General features: G+C 43.6%; 1 protein-coding gene across 1 annotated transcript in view; it reads left to right on the top strand.

Moving 5' to 3' along the window:
* PRKDC (protein kinase, DNA-activated, catalytic subunit) overlaps positions 1 to 11,914 on the top strand; it is a 76,497-nt gene extending 64,583 nt beyond the window's left edge. The window contains exons 75-86 of the mRNA XM_026039503.1: positions 896 to 983; positions 1,642 to 1,785; positions 4,463 to 4,667; positions 5,130 to 5,197; positions 5,465 to 5,685; positions 5,963 to 6,055; positions 7,092 to 7,181; positions 8,333 to 8,404; positions 8,492 to 8,693; positions 9,111 to 9,299; positions 9,883 to 10,022; positions 11,045 to 11,914. Coding sequence (XP_025895288.1) covers positions 896 to 983; positions 1,642 to 1,785; positions 4,463 to 4,667; positions 5,130 to 5,197; positions 5,465 to 5,685; positions 5,963 to 6,055; positions 7,092 to 7,181; positions 8,333 to 8,404; positions 8,492 to 8,693; positions 9,111 to 9,299; positions 9,883 to 10,022; positions 11,045 to 11,249 — 1,717 coding nt within the window. The 3' untranslated portion in view covers positions 11,250 to 11,914. The remainder of the gene's footprint in view (positions 1 to 895; positions 984 to 1,641; positions 1,786 to 4,462; positions 4,668 to 5,129; positions 5,198 to 5,464; positions 5,686 to 5,962; positions 6,056 to 7,091; positions 7,182 to 8,332; positions 8,405 to 8,491; positions 8,694 to 9,110; positions 9,300 to 9,882; positions 10,023 to 11,044) is intronic.
* Positions 11,915 to 12,144: the final 230 nt, after the last annotated feature.

Raw genomic sequence — 12,144 nt, 5'->3', positions numbered from 1 at the left:
TAGGATACAAGTTTTTCTTTTTCTTTCCTTTTTTTTCCCCCCCCACAAGAGAAACAAAAGACCACAGAGAGATGCCCCCTTTTTCCTTATTACTATGTGGAAGTCAAGGTCTCTTCCTCTTCATTCYCTTGCTCTGCCAGGGCTGAAGGAAAGTCTGGCATGCACTTAAGCTCTTACTSTTATACACAGGATTTAGGATCAGTACCTTTAGAGATGAAGGTGAAGCTTGGAGGTTTCAGATTTTTCTAAAACTAAGATTAGAGCAGAGATGTTTGAATGTAACAGATGCTCCCTCAGCTATCAGAGAAATGAAATARTCTCATTTCTTGGAGAGTGACCATTTTATTCTTCTGTGCTTATTCACTGTCCAAAATGAGCCTTCCTGTACAAGCTCTGACTTCGTCATTGGGCCGTGCAATAAAAGCTGGGTTGATTCCCAGGCAAAAGTAAACTGTTATTCCACAAAGCTGTAGACTTGTAATATAATTTCAGATGTCTCTTTTCATTTTTTTTCCCCCAAATTTCTGAATAAGTTGGTGTATTTCTTTGATGGAAATAAAAAAGTAAAGGGTTGTACTTTGTAAACTTTATCACCCTTGAGAATTGGCATGGGAATATGTTTAGTCTTGTTAATGCCCATTACTATTTGAGGAATGTTTCCCACTCCCCACCAAGCTGCTGTTTAAATAGTAGGGCACTTGGTTACTAAAAAGAATGGTAAGAGAGGACAGCAAACAGCCCTGCAACCTGAAAGAAAATTCTGGCTGACTCCTATCCATTAGCTCTGTGAAATTTTTTAATCGGATATTCTTAAATACATAGAAGATCTTGGTGGCTGCTTATCTGCAGACCAAGTGGTGATGGTAGTTCCTTGTTATGCACTTTTCTTTCACAGGATCAAGAAAAAGCTCGACAGAGGAGGGGTAGTTCAAGATTTTGTCCACTCCCTGGAACAGCTCTCTAATCCCATGTTGCTTTTTAAGGTAAAACGGATTTTTCCTCTTTCCCTTCCATCCCCCATGGTGTGTGTTACATAAGAAACTGCTTTGCTGAGCCAGCCAGAGTTAGGTTGACCCTGCAGCCACGGGAAATGGTTCATGTAGACTGAGCCCAGCATCCATAGAGAGCAGTGTCGGGGTGCACTCAACAGCTCTCACTCATTGCCCTTGCTCATTTCTCTCTCTTGGGCAATAGGCTGTTTTGCACAAGCCCCTTTCAGGGTCTCTGCCTTGTCCCTTGCTCAGTCCATCTTTGTCAAATATTCTGAAGCTGGCAGAGAATYATTGTTTGTGGCCATCTCCAGAATTTCCCAGGCTCTGCTGAGTTTCTCTTTTAATATTTTGAATCCATTGTCCAAAGGGTTCCCTTGTTTTGCTCCTAGTCCAACGGCGTCTTTCTTAATTTGCAGTAGACACTATCCTAATGAACATAATTATGCTAGTGAAGTAGAAACATTTTGTTTAAGTTCAGAATGGAAGGAAAGTGCTCATAGCCTTTTCATTGTTGTAGAATGACTCAGAAGACACTTAATTGGCTATTAGCAGAAATAGCAACCTGAATGCAATCTGTGCAGATTACCAAAGAGGCAGAGGGTCAGTAAACAGTGTTTCTCAGTATGCATCTGTTTCCCTCTCTTTGCAGGATTGGACTGAAGACGTCAAAAGTGAGCTGTTAAAAACTCAGAGGAATAAAAATAAACTTCAAAACAAGTATGAAGAAATGTACAGGAATTTGGGAGATTTAGAAGCCCCTGGCCTTGGATTGCTAAGGAAAAAATTTATTCAGGTGTGTGACAAATAAATACCATTGGCATTGTGTGCTTTTCTAGAAGGCACTGGAAGACCATGGACCAGATGGCAACTTGACAGGTGCTGCAGGACCTGATTGCTCAATTGATCAATTTAGGCATGTGAGATTTTGTTGCTAAAAGTTATGGAATTGTTTCACTTCAACTGCTGACTGTCCCACGGGCTGAAAATTCCCATTGGCAAAGCTGCTGTCTCCCCTTTCCTGCACCCTGCCCATTCTGAGAGCCTAGGCCTGTGTGTCTGTGACCCTGCCCAGAAATCAGGCCCTGCTTTACGGTGGTGCCAAGTAAAGCCTCAGCACCTCGGGGTGCTGGTGCTGGTACTGAGCTGCTCGGGGTAGGTGAAGAGAAAACTATGAAACACAGCAGAAAGGGCTTTACACGGCTGAGTGAGTTCCAAAGTAGCGAGAGTCAGGAAAATGAAATGGTGTATATGGCCCCAAAACTTGTGGTTTCACATAGAATTGTTCAGGTCTGGGCTGACTGTTAAGAGCAAGATCTTGGTTTTTGATAGCTCTGTGAAAAATCAATTGCGAATACTCCATAGCAGTCAAGAAAGCAGAAAACTGTTGAGAGGCAAGTACGAAGTATGGATTTATGCATTTATACGTAACAACCTCCTCTGATTCTTGCCTCTTCAACACTGTGCAGCCCCAGTTGTCACTTCTCAACAAAAGTATAGTGGAACTGGGAAAGTTTCACAGTGGCAGGAATAATTCCCATGGGCAAGGAACAAGTTCAGGTAGAAAAGACATCACAATGGCAGATGTAATAAAGCTGTTAACACTAGGAACAGGAAGCAGGGAGCAATTACCCTTTGGAATTTCTCTTCTACCGCATGAAGCGTGGAGTAGCAAAGGACATTGGCAAATGGGAAGTTCAAAAAGAAAAAACAAAAAGGATGTGGTGGTTCATTCTGCTACACAGTTGAGCTCTGAAGTTCTTCTCCAAGATGCTATGGATGCTAGAACCTCTCTTAGATTTGAGCAGTGACTAGACCATATCATGGGGAGGGGAAAGATGCTTTGACACCTGTAAATAGCCCGAGCTGCAAATTGCTGCAAGCCAGAGGAGCGGTGTTTCTACAGGAGCGTGGCTGTGCTCGTGTCCCCTGTGTTCGTAGCCCTGTGGTCTGGGTTAAGTGCAGCTAATGTCCATTCCCATGGCCATTCTTGTGCTGCATTAGCACTGGATAAAGCTGTGTGAGTATCTCAAGAATCCCTGCCCCTGCTTTCAGGTCTCGGGGGGCAGAGAAGCAGAGGGTATGAGCAGGGCAGGGGCAAGGGGGCAGCAGGAAGGGCAGCAGGGAGTTTATTGGCGTGTTAGCCCTTTGGATGTGTTGCTCCAAGATAAGGTGGAACTTAAACYGAATGATAACGAAATGATAAAGTGAAGAAAGCTGCACGTGAGTGTTTGCAGAGTGAGCCCTGGCTGGCGGTGAGGGTGGAAGGAGGCGGCCGGCTGTAGCGGTACAGCCGCCGCAGGACACCGCGCTGGCCGGGTGACAGACAAGCACAGGCTGCGCCTGGCTCTGTCCGTGTGCAAGCCTGGACCACTCGCACACACACAACCCCACATTTCCCCCGTGAGCTGAACTGTGTGCAGCAGCAGAGGGTACCTGGGGGAGGAAGGGGAGCTGGGATGTTTCCCCTCTGTTGGAGGGAAGCAGGAGATGAGCGTTCCTTGTACAGGCCAACAGGAGGTGGTCAGGGACATAGCGCCCAGGTTCCAAATTCCCTGTCTTCAGGAGATAATAGAAAGGAGAAATAGTGTCTTGTAAGGATGTCTGCAAATTTTCCTTACTGGAGAAGAAGCTTTATTTCTTGACCCATTCATAAAATTACTCTAATATGTATAGTAATTCAGATAAATAAAAGGAATAAAGATTTTCTATGTACAGTTGCATGTATTTTAAACTATAAACATCTTGCATTTATTTTTAACATTCTGGTAGTTCATAACTTAAACACTGTTGGTGGGTTATATCAATTAAAATACAGTATTCAAGCTATTGTATATTTGCTGCCTTGAATTTTAAAGTAAGCAAAGAACTAAACAGCGGAAGCAATTGGGTGATCACCTGGAGGCAAATTTAAAATGATGAATATGTTGACAGTAGCAGTCTCCTCTTTGGAAAGGGTGAAGTGCATTTTGGACATTTAATAAGCAACATTATTGATATCTTTCTCAAGGTTCAAGTGTGGCTGGAAGGGGCAAAAAGGGATAAGCTTCTCTTTTAAATATAACAAAAATCATATATAACAGTATAAGCAAATATAACAGTATAAACAAATCTGGTTTGGCAGAATGTAGCTGTTTCTGTGAATATCGGCTGGCGGTTCAACCAAATAGGCGATGAAGACACTCTGATAGAAAAAAAAGGAGCATCGAAGGAAGACAGAGATATTTTAGAAGGACAGATGAGGCTGTGTATGCAGAGGAAGCTGAAAGGCGACCTACATCACACTAGTGCATTAGGGCATTAATTTGCCCTCTATAGATGTTTTTAATTCCATGTTTGTACATGGTACTGTCAAGTATATGTGCTTAAAACATTGTCTGCTTTGACTGAGAACTCTCTGGAGCAAGTGCTGTTTTGATGTTCTCGGGGAGAATACTGTCTTAACCAGATTCCTTTCTGTAAATGAATTTCAGGCTTTCGGGAAGGAATTTGACCGTGAATTTGGAAAACATGGCTCCAAACTGTTGAATATGAAGCTTAGTGATTTTCAGGCAATTACAAATTCTCTCCTCTCAAAAATGGCCAAAAGCAATAAAGAACCTGGAAACCTGAAGGAATGTTCACCGTGGATGAGTGAATTCAAAGCTGAGTTCTTGAGAAATGAAATCGAAGTTCCTGGTACGTTCCCCTTCCGTGCTGTCGCTCATCTGCTCTTCACAAGTTGCTGCTCTTCTCATGCTGGCTTTTWTGCCTCGCTGTTGTCACCTTACTACTTTCATTCATCATTTCTTATATGTATTTCTAAGCTATATACCTGGCATTAATGTTTTTTTAAATTGCATCTCCTTAAAAGATTTTAAATTCTTAGGTAAAGATCTCATTCCAAACAATGTGATCAACAAGATTGAATCCTCTAAAGCCATGAAAAGCTTCAGTTCTGATGGCTTAAGAAAGAATATTAGTAATTCAAAGATAAAATCATATGATGTGCATGATGTGTTTTTGTGTATTTTGAAATATTTTCTTTGGAGTTATCATTTCCCAGTCTGGAAGAATGTTGTCGTCTTGAATAAACTTTAAAATAAATAAATAAATATAAAAATCGTAGTCTATAACATTGTTTTTCCTCTGCCACTTCAGGTCAGTATGATGGGAAAGGAAAACCAATGCCAGAATACCACGTGAGAATATCTGGATTTGATGAACGGGTATGCTTTTAAGTCTAGTCCAAATCCTGTTGGGTATAAATTTGTGTTTATGTACTGTTTGGGGAATTTAACAATAGAAGAGTCGCTGCCACATGTGCATCCTGGAGAACGTAAATGAATTTCTATGRAACGGTCTTTTTTCTACTTGTAACTGAACAAGGTGATTGTGCTGTGTAGAGAATACCAGCCATGTTTAGTCTCAGTGATGATTCTGTAACCCCAAGCCTCTTTGACAGAAATATTTTGCACTGTTTTCTGTTTTCCAAGATAAAAGTAATGGAATCCCTGAGGAAACCAAAACGGATAACRATCCGAGGCAGCGATGAGCAGGAGTATCCTTTTCTCGTCAAAGGTGGTGAAGACTTGAGGCAAGACCAACGCATTCAACAGCTGTTTGATGTAATGAACATTATCCTTTCCCAAGATGCTGCCTGTAGCCAGAGAAATATGCAATTAAAAACATACCAGGTCATACCCATGACAACAAGGTAAGAATTTATCCTGAGGGACAGAAATTCTCATTTCAACATCTACTCTTGGTGAGGAAGTGAGTTTTCTGTGTGCGAAATTCTAGTTCAGAGTGTTTTAGCTCTTTGACTTCTTATGTTTATTTAAAAACACTTTGTCTGGGAGCTGTTTTCTGAGGATATCTAAGTTGGTGGCTTTAGACCTTCGGTGGYGGGCAGCGGACCAAGTTGCTTCCTGTTTACCTTGCTCTTCCACAATTCACCTCGGAGCTCCTTCTCTCATTTCTTTTTGTTCCAGGCTGGGGCTCATCAAGTGGTTGGAAAATACCTGCACTTTAAAAGAATTCCTTAAAAATAGCATGACTGAAGAGGAAGGCTTTAACTATAGCAGGTGAGAACACGGTTTATCTGTCCGCTGCAAACGAGAGCACAACCGTTGGGTTCCTCGTGGTGCTGATGGTCTCGTRGCAGCGTATTACTTTAAAGGAAGAAAAGTGCCTGTAAGTAGGGAGGCACTTTGTACTTCCTGACCCAAATTAGTAATTGGCAACTGTTTGTTCAGTGAGTACCATTGTACCTGTAATATCCTCCACCCAACTTGTTTGAACAAGAGGCTCGTAATCATTCGTGACGTCACCATCATCCCCATTTCCTTATCTGCAGATTGATTTTATGAGCAAAGGATTTTGATCTCTTGATTTGATCAGGCAGGATGTGGACGTAGGTCAGTGAGAGGGGGATTAAAAGGAGCAGGGAGCAGAGGCAGAGCTGTTTAGATATTATATGTTGAGTAGGGTGAGTCAGTGACCGAGGAAAGTAGCAGCAAATCCACAAAATGCACCTCTAGGACACTGCCTACGACTTGGTGTAAAGTCTGCATCTGAAGAAATGAACTTTCTCTCTCTTGAGCATTTGTAATTGAGGGGTGAATATTTRTAAAATTGATTAATGCTAGTGTTTCCAGCTGTTTGCATCCTGGAATTTAGAAATGTGGTTTCATTCACTAGGCTTTGTCCCTAGTATGTAACTCTGTTTGGGCTTGTCAGAGCACTGTTGACAGGATTTATTTTTACTAGTTCACTTGCACTGGGCCAGGCTGGAGGAAAAAGTCCTAAACTAAACCTAGTGTTTGCTGAGGACAGACCTCTGAGGTGCTGCAGATTTCGGGTCTGCTGGGATATGAACCCTATACATAAAAGAGAGGACAAAAACCTTTAACCTATGTTTAGGGTCATAAGATTGTATGTTTAACTGTCATAAGGCAGGGAGGAGCTAGTGCACAAGATTTAAAAGATTCTTTTTTTTTTTTTCCTGAAAGCAGTTGATAATTTATACCATTGTATACATTGTATAGTTGTTGTATGTAGGTTTCAAATATTTTCCCGTACCTGCTTCAGTCAAGTCATACATACATTTTTTGTCCATAGCTCGAGAGGACCCCCAGCTACTTAYAACGAATGGCTGTCCAGGATGGGTGGGAAAGCGCAAGGCATCTCTCGATAYCAGTTTATGTACAAGTAAGTTTTAAAATAGAATTGTCCATAGAACACAGCATTTGGACACACAGAGACTGTCAGAGGTTCTGGGGAATATCTACATTATTGTTACCTGCAAATCTTTCTAGATTTGGGGTTTGCCCATTTTGCTACTTTGTCTTATTTAAGGTGCTCTGCGGGAGCAGTTCAGTATTGATGAAATCCCACTAGAATGCAGGAATGATCCCACGAGCCTGCTTATTTTCTTAATAAAGAGTCTAGAAGTTTCTCTTCAAGTTCATTACTAGGCATCCTAGTTCTGAATATGCCATTGGGTAGGGTGTCCTGGAGCCAGAGCACCTACTAAAATTGCACAGAGAATGTAATTYGTTCTACACTGGTAACTTAAAARTATTTGATGGGTTGAGCCCCAGCTTCAGAATCCTCTCCAAGGAATTTCCATACCTGCCTAGGACTGCTATGGATGTAGTGGTAGAAGTGAAGTTTCCAGCTGAATATTTTTGATGAGTTAATAACCTCCTTTAAGCAGCCTGGGGTTCTTGTTTGCATTTTGATTTTAAGGGGTATTTTGACTTGTTTTTCTGAGTGTGTCTCCATTAATGTTTTCTACTCAGATCAGCAGTGTGGTGATGTAGAAGCCAGTCCCCCCCAACTCAGCTCGTGCTGTTTGCAAGGCAGAGCCGTCCTTGAGTGCAGGACTTAGTTCCTTTGAGGTGAAGCTAAACTGGAAGCCCAGCACACAGCACACACCACCTGCCTGTGACCATTCAGTTCACAGGGCCACACATGGACTAATCCAGAGTAACCCGTATGGGATGGATGTCCTCGGCAGCAGCTGTTCAATGCTGGTGCCTCCCCTTGTGCTGGGTGAATATAACCGCTGCCCAGAGACTGCGCTTAAATTTTTTCTAGAAATTATGCAGAAATGCACAGTGAGTTGTATTCAGAAATTTCAGACTTGTAAATAACTGCTTGGATAAAGGGAAGAGGAGGTATTTTTAGTATCAAATACAACTTTATTGCCTTTTTTAGGGCTTCTAGGCGCACTTGGCGTTTCTTGCTGGAGTGCCACAAGTCAATAGTGCCCGCTACTGCATTCCTGTACATATCTAACCTTTCAACAAGCTGTGGGCAGGCTCAGGAGCTGACCCTGTTCTTCCCCTAATCCACAGAAACGCCAGCCGCACGGAAACGGTGATGTCTTTCAAAGGCAGGGAAAGCAGCGTGCCCGAAGACCTGCTCCGGTAACTGCCCTGCTGCTAGCTCAGTTCTGTGAAGTGAACGTTGCTGTTTTTTCCTCGCGTGCAACGAGTGGCTTTTGTTTTGTTAAGGAGAGCCTTCGTGAAAATGAGCACCGCTCCGCAGGCCTTCCTGGCGCTGCGCTCCCACTTTGCCAGCTCCCATGCGCTCATGTGCGTCAGCCACTGGATCCTGGGCATCGGGGACAGGCACCTCTCCAACTTCATGATTAACAAAGAGACAGGCGGCATGGTGGGCATAGATTTTGGATGTGCATTTGGTTCTGCCACGCAGGTATTTGTGCTTTGTTTCATTTGTTACAGCTTTTTGCATACACTATATGCAMCTAGAAATATGCTTTGTACTGAAGTACAGTACAATAGACTGAATTCTGTGTTTACACTGAATTCTGTGCTCATTTGCCATCATTCTGACAGAAGWTAATCTTTACAAGTAATTTCTCATCAATAGAATAGGATCTTTGTTTCCACATATTCTTAGGTAACCAGGGAACTACAGAATTTCATAGTGAGGGGACAGGGAATAAAAATGGCCCTGTTCCATTGAGTTACACATTATTTTCATTAAGTAACTAATAGAGTTGCAAAAGAAAATATTATTTCTAATCCTTCTGTTACGCAGTTTCTTAATTCTTGGAGGGTTTTGCTCTTTGTTTTCTGTTTATTTTCCCACTGCCTTTCTCCTGCTCAGTTTTTGGCGGTGCCGGAGCTGATGCCTTTTCGCCTGACTCGCCAGTTTGTCAGTCTGATGATGCCAGTGAAAGAGGGGGGGCTCATTTACAGTGTGATGGTCCATGCCCTGCGAGCTTATCGTGCAGACCCCGATCTCCTCATCAGCACCATGGATGTGTTTGTGAAAGAGCCTTCTTTGGACTGGAAGGTGGGCCCTTTCCTCCTTCCTTTTTTTTCCTTTTTCTCACTTAAAAATCCTTAAACTGAAATAAGGATAACATTGATCAAAAAGGTAGTATTCCCTGATGCTCAGTACAAGTTTTATCTTTGCTTGTTTTGTTGAGGTCCAAGTGAAACTGGGCTTAGAGCATTTAAAGTGCCAGAATCCTTTAATGATGACAGGGGATGAAGAATGATAGCACGGCTCTTCTTAGTTTACTGTTCTTTATGTCCACAATAACCCTAAAAAATGTGGATATATTTTGGTCATAATATTATCATTTATATGTTATAAATATTCTGAACTTTTTGCACTAAGCTTATTAAATTTACATTTACTATATACTTCAAACTAGTAATTACGGCAGAAAAAAATAAAATYAGTTGTGCTTAAGTAACTGTAAATTAAATTTGGAGTCTCGGGCAGAGATAGATTCCCTCTCACTAGTTTGTCCTCCATTGCATCTGCACTTGAGAGTTCTTGGCTTGACTTGCTGTGATTGTGTAGAGGCCTAAAGGTCTTTCTGAGTGTATGATTTATGTTAAATAGGGCAAAATTGTTTTATCCACAGAACTTTGAACAGAAGCAGCTGAAAAAAGGAGGCACATGGATTCAGGAAATAAACACGTCTGAAGTAAACTGGTACCCTCTGCAGAAAGTCAAGTATGTCCAAAGAAAGCTTATGGGTTGCAATCCAGGAAGAATCACTTGGTAAGATACTCTCCTTTTGCTTCAGATTCCCTCACAAATGACTCCTGCTGTCTCCTATGTCAGAGTTTGCTCCCCTCAGGCAGATTAGCAGCTAGGAAAGAGAAGAGGCAGGCAGGGCAGAACTTCAACAAGCCTCCTTGGAGGATCGTTTTGGTGCTCGTACAAGCTCTCTGAATCACCCTGCCAGCCAAAATACCAGATATCTCCCTGTGAGCCTTCCTGCTCCAGCTCGGGCCTCCTCAGCGTTTTCCCTGCTCCTGGCAGCTCCCCCATCCCATCCCAGCCCRTCGGCCGGCTCACGCTGCTCTTTCTGTGCAGCCTTTGGGCCAAGGGGAGCGCGGGAGGAGATGCTCCCCTGCTCAAGAGCTGCTTGAAATGGAGCCTGAAACAGCTGCACGGGAGACAGGGAAGAAAGCGGCTTTCCAAAAACATCACATTCGATTCCGATGGCCGCCTCAGATTATTTCTGTCAGTCTGGGCAAGTCTGGCTCCAGCCAGAATGTCTTTAAAGTTCAGTTGAAGTACAATTAATCCCTTGCATCCTCTCTTTAAAAAAAAAAAAAAAAGAAAGACATTTTGGATTAATCAAAAAAAAAGAAAAGCAAGGAGAAAGCAAGAAAAGAAGCCTGTTTTAAAATTTTACAAATACTGAGAAGTGCAGGGCTCAAGAGGAGTCCTTTGTACGTGAAGGCACATGGAAAGGGCCGCATAGTGCTTGCAGATGCAGATGTGCAGGGCAGATGCATAGATACCTGAAAACAGGTAGGACATGAACGGTGCATCCTTTTTCCAGCCAGAGATTTTCCAGCCAGAGACTGTAACAGTGGTGGTAAATACTCACTAGAGACAGGCCCCTGAACTCACCTGTGACCGCCAGGACGTATAAAACCATCGAACAGCTCCTAGGCCTATAGAACATCACAGGGGCAGGTTTATTTTCCAAGTAGCCTTTCCCATTTAAGAACCCGTAGGTCTTCCCTTCTCCTTGGACTAAGAACCGCTCTCTGTGTGTCCCGCTGCAGCGACGAGCTGCGCCTGGGCTTCGAGAAGTCGCCGGCGTTCCAGGATTACGTGGCCGTGGCCCGCGGCAGCGCCGAGCACAACGCGCGCGCCCGGGAGCCCGACGACGGCCTTTCCCCGGAGACCCAGGTGAAGTGTCTCATCGACCAAGCCACGGACCCCAACGTCCTGGGCAGGACCTGGGCGGGCTGGGAGCCCTGGCTCTGAAGGGTCGGTGCCCAAAGCACTGGGCAGTGAGTGGAGCCCACTGTGATGCACAGCTGTGGCCAGAGCAGAATGCTAGGGCCAAAGTAAGAGGAGAAAAAAGAAGAAAAATTTTTAAAAATAATTCATTTTTGCTTCTATCAACACGGAGTAATTAATAGATGAAGTAAGTGTTTTATATCAAAGCTGTTTTCAAACCGATTTGTTAATGTGCAACAAAACAGCGGTTTTGTCTTTGCATTAAAGTCATGAGAGGAATGTGTCAGCTCTGCTCAGAAGGGAGAACTGGAGAGGCTGGAGCTTTAAGGGTACTCGGAAAGGCACCGATGAAGATCACATCTGTTCTGAGGTGGGAATAGATGCACGTGCTGCAGGCACCGGCAGAGCAGCAGCTGCCACCAACCTGCCCTTGCTGCAGCAGGGAGGAGGCTCCTGCACTTAGGTATTTGCTTGTGACAGAGCTTAGGTTGGGATCTTAACCTCTGCCAGCCAGTTTTCCAGTAACCCTTGTAGCAAACAGAGCATAGCAGAGATATCCACGTGGAAGAATATTCCCCTAAAAAGTTGCGCTGCTCGTTGTCCAGCATTTGCTCCAGAAGGTATTTTCCATGGACTCGTTAAACAGATGTAATGAGAGTGTTTGCCCTTTCATGCCTGCAAGCTTCCCCGCTGCCTCCGTGCTCAGCGAGGAGCCTCCGAGCTGTGAATGGACCTCTGTGGGAAACCTCCCCTTGAGGAGGGTGCAAAGTGAAGGCCTGCCATCGTGGAGGGGGACGTTCAATGGGGTGTGTTTGTTTCCAGGATTTTCCAGCACCAATTTGTCCTCATCTCTCCTRAATATGCTCAGCTGGCACTCTGTGTATAGACTGGATTTGCATGGTTTATGTCAGTCTGATGT

Source organism: Nothoprocta perdicaria, unplaced genomic scaffold (assembly GCF_003342845.1).
Source record: "Nothoprocta perdicaria isolate Ctin4 unplaced genomic scaffold, notPer1 scaffold_231, whole genome shotgun sequence".
NCBI lineage: Eukaryota > Metazoa > Chordata > Aves > Tinamiformes > Tinamidae > Nothoprocta > Nothoprocta perdicaria.
This window is presented reverse-complemented; position numbering and strand designations above follow the sequence as displayed.